Source organism: Nerophis lumbriciformis, linkage group LG19 (assembly GCF_033978685.3).
Source record: "Nerophis lumbriciformis linkage group LG19, RoL_Nlum_v2.1, whole genome shotgun sequence".
NCBI lineage: Eukaryota > Metazoa > Chordata > Actinopteri > Syngnathiformes > Syngnathidae > Nerophis > Nerophis lumbriciformis.
In genome coordinates, this window is record NC_084566.2 from 3,424,125 (window position 1) to 3,441,624 (window position 17,500).

Consider the following 17,500-nt stretch of genomic DNA (forward strand, 5'->3'; position numbering starts at 1 on the left):
TTTACTGTTTGCGAGTTAGCACGATTATGCTAAAAGTTGCAGAAATTATATCCTTTTAAGTGTTACTTATTTTGGCAAAGGAAATGCATTTTTATTGTTGTTTTAGTTTACTGTTTGCTAGTTAGCACGATTACGCTAAAAGTGTTAAACAATTTTGACAAAGATATAGAATTTGAACAGTGAAAATGTCACACAAAAGCCACAATCTAAATACTATAAAGTTGCAGAAATTGTATCTTGTCACGTGTTTTACTATTTTGGCAAAGGAAATGCATTTTTATTTTTGTTTTAGCTTACTGTTTGCTAGTTAGCAAGATTACGCTAAAAGTGTTCAACAATTTTGACAAAGATATATAATTTGAACAGTGAAAATGTCACACAAAAGCCACAATCTAAATACTATAAAGTTGCAAAAATTGTATCTTGTCACGTGTTTTACTATTTTGGCAAAGGAAATGCATTTTTATTTTTGTTTTAGCTTACTGTTTGCTAGTTAGCACGATTATGCTAAAAGTGTTCAACAATTTTGACAAAGATAAAGAATTTGAACAGTGAAAATGTCACACAAAAGCCACAATCTAAATACTATAAAGTTGCAAAAATTGTATCGTGTCACGTGTTTTACTATTTTGGCAAAGGAAATGCATTTCTATTGTTGTTTTAGTTTACTGTTTGCTAGTTAGCACGATTACGCTAAAAGTTGCAGAAATTATATCCTTTCAAGTGTTTTCTATTTTGGCAAAGGAAATGCATTTCTATTGTTGTTTTAGTTTACTGTTTGCTAGTTAGCACGATTACGCTAAAAGTGTTTAACAATTTTGACAAAGATATACAATTTAAACAGTGAAAATGTCACGCAAAAGCCATAATCTAAATACTACAAAGTTGCAGAATTTGTATTTTGTCAAGTGTTTGACTATTTTGGCAAAGGAAATGCATTTTTATTGTTGTTTTAGTTTACTGTTTGCTAGTTAGCATGATTACGCTAAAAGTTGCAGAAATTATATTCTTTCAAGTGTTTTCTATTTTGGCAAAGAAATGCATTTTTATTGTTGTTTTAGTTTACTGTTTGCTAGTTAGCAGGATTACGCTAAAAGTGTTTAACTATTTTGACCAAGATAAATAATTTGAACAGTGAAAATGTCACACAAAAGCCACAATCTAAATACCACAAAGTTGCAGAAAGTGTATCTTGTCAAGTGTTTGACTATTTTGGCAAAGGAAATGCATTTTTATTGTTGTTTTAGTTTACTGTTTGCTAGTTAGCACAATTACGCTAAAAGTTGCAGAAATTATATAATTTCAAATGTTTTCTATTTTGGCAAAGGAAATGCATTTTTATTGTTGTTTTAGTTTACTGTTTGCGAGTTAGCACAATTACGCTAAAAGTGTTGAACAATTTTGACAAAGACATAGAATTTGAACAGTGAAAATGTCACACAAAAGCCACAATCTAAATACCACAAAGTTGCAGAAATTGTATCTTGTCAAGTGTTTGACTATTTTGGCAAAGGAAATGCATTTTTATTGTTGTTTTAGTTTACTGTTTGCGAGTTAGCACGATTATGCTAAAAGTTGCAGAAATTATATCCTTTTAAGTGTTACTTATTTTGGCAAAGGAAATGCATTTTTATTGTTGTTTTAGTTTACTGTTTGCTAGTTAGCACGATTACGCTAAAAGTGTTAAACAATTTTGACAAAGATATATAATTTGAACAGTGAAAATGTCACACAAAAGCCACAATCTAAATACTATAAAGTTGCAGAAATTGTATCTTGTCACGTGTTTTACTATTTTGGCAAAGGAAATGCATTTTTATTTTTGTTTTAGCTTACTGTTTGCTAGTTAGCAAGATTACGCTAAAAGTGTTCAACAATTTTGACAAAGATATATAATTTGAACAGTGAAAATGTCACACAAAAGCCACAATCTAAATACTATAAAGTTGCAAAAATTGTATCTTGTCACGTGTTTTACTATTTTGGCAAAGGAAATGCATTTTTATTTTTGTTTTAGCTTACTGTTTGCTAGTTAGCACGATTATGCTAAAAGTGTTCAACAATTTTGACAAAGATAAAGAATTTGAACAGTGAAAATGTCACACAAAAGCCACAATCTAAATACTATAAAGTTGCAAAAATTGTATCGTGTCACGTGTTTTACTATTTTGGCAAAGGAAATGCATTTCTATTGTTGTTTTAGTTTACTGTTTGCTAGTTAGCACGATTACGCTAAAAGTTGCAGAAATTATATCCTTTCAAGTGTTTTCTATTTTGGCAAAGGAAATGCATTTCTATTGTTGTTTTAGTTTACTGTTTGCTAGTTAGCACGATTACGCTAAAAGTGTTTAACAATTTTGACAAAGATATACAATTTAAACAGTGAAAATGTCACGCAAAAGCCATAATCTAAATACTACAAAGTTGCAGAATTTGTATTTTGTCAAGTGTTTGACTATTTTGGCAAAGGAAATGCATTTTTATTGTTGTTTTAGTTTACTGTTTGCTAGTTAGCATGATTACGCTAAAAGTTGCAGAAATTATATTCTTTCAAGTGTTTTCTATTTTGGCAAAGAAATGCATTTTTATTGTTGTTTTAGTTTACTGTTTGCTAGTTAGCAGGATTACGCTAAAAGTGTTTAACTATTTTGACCAAGATAAATAATTTGAACAGTGAAAATGTCACACAAAAGCCACAATCTAAATACCACAAAGTTGCAGAAAGTGTATCTTGTCAAGTGTTTGACTATTTTGGCAAAGGAAATGCATTTTTATTGTTGTTTTAGTTTACTGTTTGCTAGTTAGCACAATTACGCTAAAAGTTGCAGAAATTATATAATTTCAAATGTTTTCTATTTTGGCAAAGGAAATGCATTTTTATTGTTGTTTTAGTTTACTGTTTGCGAGTTAGCACGATTACGCTAAAAGTTGCAGAAATTATATATTTTTAAGTGTTTCCTATTTTGGCAAAGGAAATGCATTTTTATTGTTGTTTTAGTTTACTGTTTGCGAGTTAGCACAATTACGCTAAAAGTGTTGAACAATTTTGACAAAGACATAGAATTTGAACAGTGAAAATGTCACACAAAAGCCACAATCTAAATACCACAAAGTTGCAGAAATTGTATCTTGTCAAGTGTTTGACTATTTTGGCAAAGGAAATGCATTTTTATTGTTGTTTTAGTTTACTGTTTGCAAGTTAGCACGATTACGCTAAAAGTTGCAGAAATTATATCTTTTTAAGTGTTTCCTATTTTGGCAAAGGAAATGCATTTTTATTGTTGTTTTAGTTTACTGTTTGCGAGTTAGCACGATTATGCTAAAAGTTGCAGAAATTATATCCTTTTAAGTGTTACTTATTTTGCCAAAGGAAATGCATTTTTATTGTTGTTTTAGTTTACTGTTTGCTAGTTAGCACGATTACGCTAAAAGTGTTCAACAATTTTGACAAAGATATATAATTTGAACAGTGAAAATGTCACACAAAAGCCACAATCTAAATACTATAAAGTTGCAGAAATTGTATCTTGTCACGTGTTTTACTATTTTGGCAAAGGAAATGCATTTTTATTTTTGTTTTAGCTTACTGTTTGCTAGTTAGCAAGATTACGCTAAAAGTGTTCAACAATTTTGACAAAGATATAGAATTTGAACATTGAAAATGTCACACAAAAGCCACAATCTAAATACTATAAAGTTGCAGAAATTGTATCGTGTCACGTGTTTTACTATTTTGGCAAAGGAAATGCATTTCTATTGTTGTTTTAGTTTACAGTTTGCTAGTTAGCACGATTACCCTAAAAGTTGCAGAAATTATATCCCTTCAAGTGTTTTCTATTTTGGCAAAGGAAATGCATTTCTATTGTTGTTTTAGTTTACTGTTTGCTAGTTAGCACGATTACGCTAAAAGTGTTTAACAATTTTGACAAAGATATACAATTTAAACAGTGAAAATGTCACGCAAAAGCCATAATCTAAATACTACAAAGTTGCAGAAATTGTATTTTTTACTATTTTGGCAAAGGAAATGCATTTTCATTGTTGTTGTAGTTTACTGTTTGCTAGCTCGCACGATTACGCTAAAAGTGTTCAACAATTTTGACAAAGATATAGAATTTGAACAGTGAAAATGTCACACAAAAGCCACAATCTAAATACTATAAAGTTGCAGAAATTGTATCTTGTCACGTGTTTTACTATTTTGGCAAAGGAAATGCATTTTTATTTTTGTTTTAGCTTACTGTTTGCTAGTTAGCAAGATTACGCTAAAAGTGTTCAACAATTTTGACAAAGATATAGAATTTGAACAGTGAAAATGTCACACAAAAGCCACAATCGAAATACTATAAAGTTGCAGAAATTGTATCTTGTCACGTGTTTTACTATTTTGGCAAAGGAAATGCATTTTTATTTTTGTTTTAGCTTACTGTTTGCTAGTTAGCACGATTATGCTAAAAATGTTCAACAATTTTGACAAAGATAAAGAATTTGAACAGTGAAAATGTCACACAAAAGCCACAATCTAAATACTATAAAGTTGCAGAAATTGTATCGTGTCACGTGTTTTACTATTTTGGCAAAGGAAATGCATTTCTATTGTTGTTTTAGTTTACTGTTTGCTAGTTAGCACGATTACGCTAAAAGTTGCAGAAATTATATCCTTTTAAGTGTTACTTATTTTGCCAAAGGAAATGCATTTTTATTGTTGTTTTAGTTTACTGTTTGCTAGTTAGCACGATTACGCTAAAAGTGTTCAACAATTTTGACAAAGATATATAATTTGAACAGTGAAAATGTCACACAAAAGCCACAATCTAAATACTATAAAGTTGCAGAAATTGTATCTTGTCACGTGTTTTACTATTTTGGCAAAGGAAATGCATTTTTATTTTTGTTTTAGCTTACTGTTTGCTAGTTAGCAAGATTACGCTAAAAGTGTTCAACAATTTTGACAAAGATATAGAATTTGAACATTGAAAATGTCACACAAAAGCCACAATCTAAATACTACAAAGTTGCAGAATTTGTATTTTGTCAAGTGTTTGACTATTTTGGCAAAGGAAATGCATTTTTATTGTTGTTTTAGTTTACTGTTTGCTAGTTAGCACGATTACGCTAAAAGTTGCAGAAATTATATCCTTTCAAGAGTTTTCTATTTTGGCAAAGAAATGCATTTTTATTGTTGTTTTAGTTTACTGTTTGCTAGTTAGCAGGATTACGCTAAAAGTGTTTAACTATTTTGACCAAGATAAATAATTTGAACAGTGAAAATGTCACACAAAAGCCACAATCTAAATACTATAAAGTTGCAGAAATTGTATCGTGTCACGTGTTTTACTATTTTGGCAAAGGAAATGCATTTCTATTGTTGTTTTAGTTTACTGTTTGCTAGTTAGCACGATTACGCTAAAAGTTGCAGAAATTATATCCTTTTAAGTGTTACTTATTTTGCCAAAGGAAATGCATTTTTATTGTTGTTTTAGTTTACTGTTTGCTAGTTAGCACGATTACGCTAAAAGTGTTCAACAATTTTGACAAAGATATATAATTTGAACAGTGAAAATGTCACACAAAAGCCACAATCTAAATACTATAAAGTTGCAGAAATTGTATCTTGTCACGTGTTTTACTATTTTGGCAAAGGAAATGCATTTTTATTTTTGTTTTAGCTTACTGTTTGCTAGTTAGCAAGATTACGCTAAAAGTGTTCAACAATTTTGACAAAGATATAGAATTTGAACATTGAAAATGTCACACAAAAGCCACAATCTAAATACTACAAAGTTGCAGAATTTGTATTTTGTCAAGTGTTTGACTATTTTGGCAAAGGAAATGCATTTTTATTGTTGTTTTAGTTTACTGTTTGCTAGTTAGCACGATTACGCTAAAAGTTGCAGAAATTATATCCTTTCAAGAGTTTTCTATTTTGGCAAAGAAATGCATTTTTATTGTTGTTTTAGTGTACTGTTTGCTAGTTAGCAGGATTACGCTAAAAGTGTTTAACTATTTTGACCAAGATAAATAATTTGAACAGTGAAAATGTCACACAAAAGCCACAATCTAAATACCACAAAGTTGCAGAAAGTGTATCTTGTCAAGTGTTTGACTATTTTGGCAAAGGAAATGCATTTTTATTGTTGTTTTAGTTTACTGTTTGCTAGTTAGCACAATTACGCTAAAAGTTGCAGAAATTATATAATTTCAAATGTTTTCTCTTTTGGCAAAGGAAATGCATTTTTATTGTTGTTTTAGTTTACTGTTTGCGAGTTAGCACGATTACGCTAAAAGTTGCAGAAATGATATCTTTTTAAGTGTTTCCTATTTTGGCAAAGGAAATGCATTTTTATTGTTGTTTTAGTTTACTGTTTGCGAGTTAGCACAATTACGCTAAAAGTCTTGAACAATTTTGACAAAGACATAGAATTTGAACAGTGAAAATGTCACACAAAAGCCACAATCTAAATACCACAAAGTTGCAGAAATTGTATCTTGTCAAGTGTTTGACTATTTTGGCAAAGGAAATGCATTTTTATTGTTGTTTTAGTTTACTGTTTGCAAGTTAGCACGATTACGCTAAAAGTTGCAGAAATTATATCTTTTTAAGTGTTTCCTATTTTGGCAAAGGAAATGCGTTTTTATTGTTGTTTTAGTTTACTGTTTGCGAGTTAGCACGATTATGCTAAAAGTTGCAGAAATTATATCCTTTTAAGTGTTACTTATTTTGCCAAAGGAAATGCATTTTTATTGTTGTTTTAGTTTACTGTTTGCTAGTTAGCACGATTACGCTAAAAGTGTTCAACAATTTTGACAAAGATATATAATTTGAACAGTGAAAATGTCACACAAAAGCCACAATCTAAATACTATAAAGTTGCAGAAATTGTATCTTGTCACGTGTTTTACTATTTTGGCAAAGGAAATGCATTTTTATTTTTGTTTTAGCTTACTGTTTGCTAGTTAGCAAGATTACGCTAAAAGTGTTCAACAATTTTGACAAAGATATAGAATTTGAACATTGAAAATGTCACACAAAAGCCACAATCTAAATACTATAAAGTTGCAGAAATTGTATCGTGTCACGTGTTTTACTATTTTGGCAAAGGAAATGCATTTCTATTGTTGTTTTAGTTTACTGTTTGCTAGTTAGCACGATTACGCTAAAAGTTGCAGAAATTATATCCTTTCAAGTGTTTTCTATTTTGGCAAAGGAAATGCATTTCTATTGTTGTTTTAGTTTACTGTTTGCTAGTTAGCACGATTACGCTAAAAGTGTTTAACAATTTTGACAAAGATATACAATTTAAACAGTGAAAATGTCACGGAAAAGCCATAATCTAAATACTACAAAGTTGCAGAAATTGTATTTTTTACTATTTTGGCAAAGGAAATGCATTTTCATTGTTGTTGTAGTTTACTGTTTGCTAGCTCGCACGATTACGCTAAAAGTGTTTAACAATTTTGATAAAGATGTCACACCAAAAACTACAAATCCTAATGTAACTCGCAAAACCTCAGTTCGGTATAAGCATGTTAAAGCATGTGATTATTCACAAAAATAAATATTGCATTAATCATGTATCAACGCAGCTGAATCATCCATCGTTTTTGGTGACTTTATTTACTCTGGACTTAGACGTTGAGTCTGCGACATATATGGCGGACAATAACTGATACAGTCTGCTTTGCCAGTCCAAAAGCATTCGCTGTTTTCCGTAGTTTTCCCTCGACGGCCAGGTAATACAAAGCTTTCTTATCACATCCACGGGAGCCCGCATTCTCGTTGTCTCTCCTCCGACAAATGGACAAAGTTTTTCGGTAAGTAGATTCACAGCTGACCTGGACATTGGAAAGTTCTCTTGCCGTCTGAGAAGTGTTGTATCCCAAATAGCTGCAATCGCTTTCTCTTAAGGTATTCATGTGTGATTTCCACAAGCGTCTGTACATGTAGAGGAAGGAAAAACACGGGCATGTCTGGATGACTCGCCTCCATATTTCCAGTGGTTAACTCCGAATTACGAAACTGCTTAATTATGAAGCTGGCTGTGGCGCGTTCTTTCTGGCGTCACTTCCTCTCCGAACTCAGTTTGTAAATGATCAATGAGTCCATACAAAGCTAAGTGCCGGAGATTCAAGAAATACATGGCACACTTAGCCGTGTAAAAAATTGTCCGAAAAGGGGGACCTTAAACGCTGGTTTAGTGTGGCTGAAACGGGGCTTAGGCTAAATAATTATTCGTTTAAGGGGTTATCCGGCTTAGAGTAGACATGGCCTTAGCCACCTTCCACTGTAGCTTCATTCTCATCAGCAAGTAAACATATTTACCTGTATTAATAGACAGGTGACTTGCCAGTAATATCCACCAACAAAAGCATTACAACTCTTTGACTCTGCATGAGGTTAGCGTTTGACAATGAACAGTAATCCTTGATGTATTTTTCTTCTAACCACACAATTTCCCTCTCCCACAGGTGATGGGTCTTTTGAACCCAGGAGGAGTGCCTCATCAGCCCCAGAGTGACTTCGCTCTCTCCCCTTTAACCGGAGGCTTGGAGCCTAACGGCGGCATGGCCACCAGCTGTCACGGTTCCCAGCGACTGGAGGCTTTACCGGGTCTGACCAGCATGCCCGCCCTGCCCAGCACGCAGTCTTACTGCCCGCCCTCCTACACCTCGCAAGCCTACGCTGTAGACCACCATCCGCCGTACCAGTATGGACAATACACCCAGAGCAAGGTAGGCATTCACAGATATATTAAATAATAAGACTGCATGTCAGCCATGTGTTATAAGGGTGAGACAGGCTATTATTATCAGTATTATCATTACATGTTGCCTTTTTTTAAAACGTATTATTTATTTTCAGCGGTAATTATGGGAACAATTTGACTATACAGTATATGATCTAGCCCAGTGATTCTCAAAGTGGTACACCAAAGAATCACTTAACTGAGGCTTTATTTTCCTATACAACGTATTTTTCGGACCATAGGGCACACCGAATTATAACATACTTGCCAACCCTCCCGGATTTTCCGGGAGACTCCCGAAATTCAGCGCCTCTCCCGAAAACCTCCCGGGACAAATTTTCTCCCGAAAATCTCCCGAAATTCAGGCACACAATATAAACAGCGTACCTGCCCAATGACGTTATAACTGTAGAATGATGGAGGGCGAGTTCTTGGTTTCTTATGTGGGTTTATTGTTAGGCAGTTTCATTAACGTCCTCCCAGCGCGGTAACAACACACAACAGCAGCAGTCACGATTTTGTCTACTGTAAAGCAGTTCGTCTGCCGTAAACAGCAATGTTGTGACACTCTTAAACAGGACAATACTGCCATCTAGTGCATTTGATGAAAGCACTTTTTGCGTGCCACACAGCAATGCATCATCAGAGAGGCCGTTCAGCATGGTTAGAAAAATAGTGACAAATAGAACAAGGATGGACAATTCAACCCTTAACTCAACAATGAGTAGATGAGTGTTATGTGTGTTTATATGTGTAAATAAATGAACACTGAAATTCAAGTATTTCTTTTAGTTATATATATATATATATATATATATATATATATATATATATATATATATATATATATATATGAAATACTTGACTTGGTGAATCCTAGCTGTAAATATACTCCTTCCCTCTTAACCACGCCCCAACCACGCCCCAACCACGCCCCTCCCCCAACCACAACCCCTTCCCGCCCCCCACCTCCCGAAATTGGAGGTCTCAAGGTTGGCAAGTATGGATTATAAGGCGCACTGCCAATGAGCGGGTCTATTCAGGTCTTTTTTTTATACAATTATAAGGCGCATTGAAGAAGTCATATTATGATTTTTTTCTAAATGTAAAAGACTTCCTTGTGGTCTACATAACATGTAATGGTGGTTCTTTGGTCAAAATGTTGCATAGATGATGTTTTACAGATCATCTTCAAGTCGCTTTCTGACAGTCGCTTCAGGATGCGCCGTTTTGTGGGCGGTTTTATTTACGTGCCTCCACTTCGACAGCTTCTTCTCCCCGTCATCTTTGTTGTAGCGGTGTAGCGTGCAAGGACGGGAGTGGAAGAAGTGTCAAAAGATGGAGCTAACTGTTTTAATGACATTCAGACTTTACTTCAATCAATAACGAAGCAGCATCTCCTCATCCGTGGCTCACTAGTGCAACAACAACGCCGTGAAAAAACGTCCGACCGGTACGCTCTAATAACTAAAGTTCCGTGAAATGTAAACTCACTACACCGGTATGTTTTAGCGCTTCCATAACGAATCTACTGACAGATATAAGTACGAACTTTACACTACTTTATATTAGAAATGCCAACAGCAGAATATGCCACATGCCACATAAGAAGATAGAGAAAAATAAGAAGTTAATCTCCTAAGGTGTTGGCACAGACTACACATTTTCAGGACTTATGCAGATCCTAAATACAGATCAGCAGGTACCAGAAGGTAAGAAAAGTTGGTTTTCAATAATATTGCAAAACAAAACACAAGATAATGTCTGCTAATAGGTGGCATTTTGCGGTCCTTATACACACACACCATAATAATACTTGTGTGTTTAATGCGCCGACAATCCATCAAGCGGTGCAGCTTCATACCTTACCGAAGTCGTACTAAAAACATTTTGACATATTTTTGAGTGCCGTGTGTAATGTTCTATATTCTCAAATTAACATTTAAAGTTTTGGTGTTGTTTACCGCTATCAAATTGCAGTCTACACATACCTCTTATGTATGGCTGCCATCTACTGGTCACACTTATCATTACACCATGTATCAAGTAAAATAGCTTCAAGGTCAGTAAGCACAACCAGAATTATTTTGTACATTAGGGTGCACCGGGTTATAAGGCGCACTGTCGATTTTTGAGAAAATGAAAGGATTGTAAATGCGCCTTATAGCCCGAAAAATACGGTATATATATATATATATATATATATATATATATATATATATATATATATATATATATATATATATATATATACATATATTTACACAATTTTTAATCAGTCCAACAAAATACAAAATAATAATACAATTCTAATTCCAAACCAGCAAAATTCAGAATAGCAATCAACAGAGTAATTGAGAGAACGTGACACAAAACAATCCAAAGTAGTCAAACAAAAATGAAGAATATCAACAACAGTATCAATATTCATAAGACTTCCAACATAACAGTGATTAAAAATCCCTCATTTACATTGTCATCACAGCCATTTATAAGAAATGGTTATGATACAAAAAATAATAATAACAATAGTGTCTCAATGGCATCACATCTCATAAGCTTGACAACACATTGTGTCCAATATTTACCACAATAATACAAAGAAGTCATATTTAAGGTTAATTTTTACAGTTAAAACTAGTTTAAATAATGAATCACATATTCCAATATACTGTATGACTCATTATTGTCTAAACTAAATGCAGTTATTTCCACAGCGTGTGTATACCAGTCAGTATTTATGTGTGTATACCAGTCAGTATTTATGTGTGTATACCAGTCAGTATGCATTATGTGTGTATACCAGTCAGTATGTATTATGTATGTATACCAGTCAGTATGTATTATGTGTGTACACCAGTCAGTATGTATAATGTGTGTGTACACCAGTCAGTATATATTATGTGTGTATACCAGTCAGTATGTATTATGTGTGTATACCAGTCAGTATGTATTATGTGTGTATACCAGTCAGTATGTATTATGTGTGTATACCAGTCCATATGAGTTGGACTATCAACATCTATCAATTTTTGTAATATTACTGTTTTTGTTATGATGCAAATTGAAAGAAATGCATTTTTAATTTTTGATGACGCGTCACTAAATGGATACAGATGCAAACGTGTATGTTGGTCATACAAGTTTGCATTGTCATTTGGGATGTTTATATTTAAGTACCTGATTGCTTCTTTTGTTGTTATAGACTCTTTTATTCTCAGACAGTCCCACAATAAATGAACCAGATTTTCCTATATTTTATTTCAAACACAGTGTTACTGTTCAAACTGTGCAAAATGTTTAAGTGGCAATTAAGAACAAAAACTTAAAATTACTGTTTACAATTAAAAACTGCCTATTTTAGATGATATATGCCTATTACCTGACACCTTCTATGATAGCTACTTCTCTTTGTTTATAATGTTTATAATGTCTATTTTCTATTTTATGCTGCTCCTGTCACATATACTGTATATACTGTAATATTGTACATGGTCATTGGTATATATTGTATATATGTTATAGACATAATATAATATAATGTACACATATTATGTAGCTGCTGACAGAAGCACATTGTATATATGTTATATAATTTCATAGTTGGTTAGAGTAAATAAATACAATGTATAAATATAAGTTCATATTTACATTTAATGTGATTAAAAACGTATTTTCTTTGGTAATTTCATGCAAGTATAAGTTAACTTTATTTTTGTTACAAAACTCATGTAAATTGGAGAGGAACATATTTTTTGTTCCGGTTTGGTCACATTGTTGGGGGGACAATTAATATGTGACGGAATAAGGGAAGCAGCATGAGACAGCAAACATATGATGGAAGAGGTTAATGGAGTCTCGGCTTGAAAATAAACTTTATTCCCTCGGAGTTTGTGAGGCCAATGAGGTATGATTCTTTCTGATATGTATGTGAAATCAATGTGTTTTATGTTATTGGATGTCAGACTAATTGTAAGTTCTGTTTTTTCTTATTTATTCGTTCTGACGGCATTATTTTGGCATTGTGTTGGCATCGTTGTTACGAGGAGAAGGCGTGGCTGAAAATAAATGTCTGTTTGAGAAAAACGAACAACTTGAGCCTTGATTAAGACCTCGGAGGGAGTAACATATTATGTATATATTCGTATATATGTTAGATTTCTTATCGCTATATTAGTCTATTTATACCTGCATTGTCCTTTCCATCCTTACACTTTCCATCATTGTAACTGAGCTACTGTGTTGAATAATTTCCCTTGTGGATCATTAAAGTTTGTCTAAGTCTAAGCTAGTGTGTTTTAATATTGGTCATTATGGTGGTACTTGGAAGACCTCTATGAAGAAAACGATTAAGGAACCCAGATTTCCCTTGCCTGGACGCGGGTCACCGGGGCCCCCCTCTGGAGCCAGGCCCGGAGGTGGGGCACGATGGCGAGCGCCTGGTGGCCGGGCCTGTCCCCATGGGGCCCGGCCGGGCACAGCCCGAAGAGGCAACGTGGGTCCCCCCTCCAATGGGCTCACCACTCATAGCAGGGGCCATAGAGGTCGGGTGCGATGTGAGCTGGGCGGCAGCCGAGGGCAGGGCACTTGGCGGTCCGATCCTCGGCTACAGAAGCTAGCTCTTGGGACGTGGAACGTCACCTCGCTGGGGGGGAAGGAGCCTGAGCTAGTGCGCGAGGTGGAGAAGTTCCGACTAGATATAGTCGGACTCACTTCGACGCACAGCAAGGGCTCTGGAACCAGTTCTCTCGAGAGGGGCTGGACTCTCTTCCACTCTGGCGTTGCCGGCAGTGAGAGGCGACGGGCTGGGGTGGCAATTCTTGTTTCTCCCCGGCTCAGAGCCTGTACGTTGGAGTTCAACCCGGTGGACGAGAGGGTAGCTTCCCTCCGCCTTCGGGTGGGGGAACGGGTCCTGACTGTGGTTTGCGCTTACGCGCCAAACCGCAGCTCAGAGTACCCACCCTTTTTGGATTCACTCGAGGGAGTACTTGAGAGTGCTCCCCCGGGTGATTCCCTCGTTCTACTGGGGGACTTCAATGCTCATGTTGGCAGCGACAGTGAAACCTGGAGAGGCGTGATTGGGAAGAATGGCTGCCCGGATCTGAACCCGAGCGGTGTTTTGTTATTGGACTTTTGTGCTCGTCACAGATTGTCCATAACGAACACCATGTTCAAACATAAGGGTGTCCATATGTGCACTTGGCACCAGGACACCCTAGGCCGAAGTTCCATGATCGACTTTATAGTTGTGTCATCGGATTTGCGGCCTCATGTTTTGGACACTCGGGTGAAGAGAGGGGCGGAGCTTTCTACCGATCACCACCTGGTGGTGAGTTGGCTGCGATGGTGGGGGAGGATGCCGGACAGACCTGGCAGGCCCAAACGCATTGTGAGGGTTTGCTGGGAACGTCTGGCAGAGTCTCCTGTCAGAGAGAGTTTCAATTCCCACCTCCGGAAGAACTTTGAACATGTCACGAGGGAGGTGCTGGACATTGAGTCCGAATGGACCATGTTCCGCGCCTCTATTGTCGAGGCGGCTGATTGGAGCTGTGGCTGCAAGGTAGTTGGTGCTTGTCGTGGCGGTAATCCTAGAACCCGTTGGTGGACACCGGCGGTGAGGGATGCCGTCAAGCTGAAGAAGGAGTCCTATCGGGTTCTTTTGGCTCATAGGACTCCTGAGGCAGCGGACAGGTACCGACAGGCCAAGCGGTGTGCGGCTTCAGCGGTCGCAGAGGCAAAAACTCGGACATGGGAGGAGTTCGGTGAGGCCATGGAAAACGACTTCTGGACGGCTTCGAAGCAATTCTGGACCACCATCCGCCGCCTCAGGAAGGGGAAGCAGTGCACTATCAACACCGTGTATGGCGAGGATGGTGTTCTGCTGACCTCGACTGCGGATCTTGTGGATCGGTGGAGGGAATACTTCGAAGACCTCCTCAATCCCACCAACACGTCTTCCTATGAGGAAGCAGTGCCTGGGGAATCTGTGGTGGGCTCTCCTATTTCTGGGGCTGAGGTTGCTGAGGTAGTTAAAAAGCTCCTCGGTGGCAAGGCCCCGGGGGTAGATGAGATCCGCCCGGAGTTCCTTAAGGCTCTGGATGCTGTGGGGCTGTCTTGGTTGACAAGACTCTGCAGCATCGCGTGGACATCGGGGGCGGTACCACTGGATTGGCAGACCGGGGTGGTGGTTCCTCTCTTTAAGAAGGGGAACCGGAGGGTGTGTTCTAACTATCATGGGATCACACTCCTCAGCCTTCCCGGTAAGGTCTATTCAGGTGTACTGGAGAGGAGGCTACGCCGGATAGTCGAACCTCGGATTCAGGAGGAACAGTGTGGTTTTCGTCCTGGTCGTGGAACTGTGGACCAGCTCTATACTCTCGGCAGGGTCCTTGAGGGTGCATGGGAGTTTGCCCAACCAGTCTACATGTGTTTTGTGGACTTGGAGAAGGCATTCGACCGTGTCCCTCGGGAAGTCCTGTGGGGAGTGCTCAGAGAGTATGGGGTATCGGACTGTCTGATTGTGGCAGTCCGCTCCCTGTATGATCAGTGCCAGAGCTTGGTCCGCATTGCCGGTAGTAAGTCGGACACGTTTCCAGTGAGGGTTGGACTCCGCCAAGGCTGCCCTTTGATACCGATTCTGTTCATAACCTTTATGGACAGAATTTCTAGGCGCAGTCAAGGCGTTGAGGGGATCTGGTTTGGTGGCTGCAGGATTAGGTCTCTGCTTTTTGCAGATGATGTGGTCCTGATGGCTTCATCTGGCCAGGATCTTCAGCTCTCACTGGATCGGTTTTCAGCCGAGTGTGAAGCGACTGGGATGAGAATCAGCATCTCCAAGTCCGAGTCCATGGTTCTCGCCCGGAAAAGGGTGGAGTGCCATCTCCGGGTTGGGGAGGAGATCTTGCCCCAAGTGGAGGAGTTCAAGTACCTCGGAGTCTTGTTCACGAGTGAGGGAAGAGTGAATCATGAGATCAACAGGCGGATCGGTGCGGCGTCTTCAGTAATGCGGACGTTGTATCGGTCCGTTGTGGTGAAGAAGGAGCTGAGCCGGAAGGCAAAACTCTCAATTTACCGGTCGATCTACCTTCCCATCCTCACCTATGGTCATGAGCTTTGGGTTATGACCGAAAGGACAAGATCACGGGTAGAAGCGGCCGAAATGAGTTTCCTCCGCCGGGTGGCGGCGCTCTCTCTTAGAGATAGGGTGAGAAGCTCTGCCATCCGGGAGGAGCTCAAAGTAAAGCCGCTGCTCCTCCACATCGAGAGGAGCCAGATGAGGTGGGTCCCACAGGAAGAGCTGGACGAAGTGGCTGGGGAGAGGGAAGTCTGGGCTTCCCTGCTTAGGCTGCTGCCCCCGCGACCCGACCTCGGATAAGCGGAAGAAGATGGATGGATGATGGATGGTGGTACTTGGAAAGCCACGTTTTTTGTGAGGTGGAAGTTTGAGAACCGCTGATCTAGCCTGAATTTAAGACCTTTAAAAAAAAATGTAAGTCAAGGTAATCTGTTAGTCAAATTGCTGTGGTTTGTTAAAGTGTAAAAAGAAGTTAACCACAAAACACTAGGATTATGACGTTTATGGATGCACTAGAACAATAATACATATTCAATATTAGTAATAATAACAACTTTGTAGGAGAGTGGCACATGGACCAAGAGAAAATCCATTTGCATTTTGGTGAGGATCTGGATAAAGGGACTAGCAACCTTTTCCTCCCATTTTGTTACCTTTCCAGTCTGTACTGCACTGATTGACATTCAGGCTTTTACACGATGAAATATTCCTTCTCTTTTCTTAATCACATTTTTTCATCGCTTGCTCGGGTTGCGCTCCTCCGTTTAGGATTTCCACCCAACGTAAACCCCGCTAATTACACGGACCCTTCCTGATGAGTCCCACATCATCAAATCAGCTCGCTCTGTGCTGAAATTGCAGCGGGTTCCCTCCGTTTACATTAGGATCAGCCCACGCCGCTGAGGCGTTTTGTGGGGACGTACGCTCACTGTCCTCTCTTAACCCCGTGATGATGAGGCTCACCTATCCATGTAATGACCCCCATGTTGCTCTCATTTACAGAGAAGCCACTAAAAGTGTGTTTGACAGGACAGGAGGGGAGCGGGCGGCTCCTGCACCAGCACATGTCCACTGGCTACATCTTGATCGCATTCATTTAGAGAGAGCCACATGGTGTGTGTGTGTGTTCTTGTATTTCTACCCTTCTTGAGACATCAACAAGGAAAAGTACCGTCCATTTGAGGACTGGTGAACAAGTGAGGACCGAAATCATGGTCCCAATACGGAAAACCATTGCATCTAATAGAGAGCCAAATACTAGGGTCTGTGAACATTGCTCCAAAGTCAGGATTTTTGGTTGATTTAATGTGCATACAAAAGTAAACATTGCAAAGGCAGCAATATATATTAAAACAAGACGGCAGCTAAAGAAGGACTTCCCTATTCATCCCCCCAAAAAACCCGCCAGGTGAACAGCTGATTTCACGACTTCCGGTGCTAACGTAAGACAACCCGCGTCCCATATGTGACCATAGGATGAACAAATACACTACGGTACTAAGACTATAGTGGCCATTAACAGTTAGCTCCTACAGCTGGGTTGCCCAAAGTGCGGCACAGGGGCCATCTGTGGTCCGTGACTCGTATGTCATCTGCCTTAAGCACATTGCATAAAACAAAAAATAGAGATCTCATTTGCACCCCTGGTGGTGAAATCTATCAATATTTGGGTGGTCCC

The 17,500-nt window shown here is 38.1% G+C and overlaps 1 protein-coding gene across 1 annotated transcript in view; it reads left to right on the plus strand.

The window, feature by feature from the left end:
- Positions 1-17,500, plus strand: part of pax3a (paired box 3a) — a 75,532-nt gene that overhangs the window by 43,634 nt on the left and 14,398 nt on the right. The window contains exon 8 of the mRNA XM_061979671.2: positions 8,470-8,733. Within this exon, the coding sequence (XP_061835655.1) occupies positions 8,470-8,733 (264 nt within the window). The remainder of the gene's footprint in view (positions 1-8,469; positions 8,734-17,500) is intronic.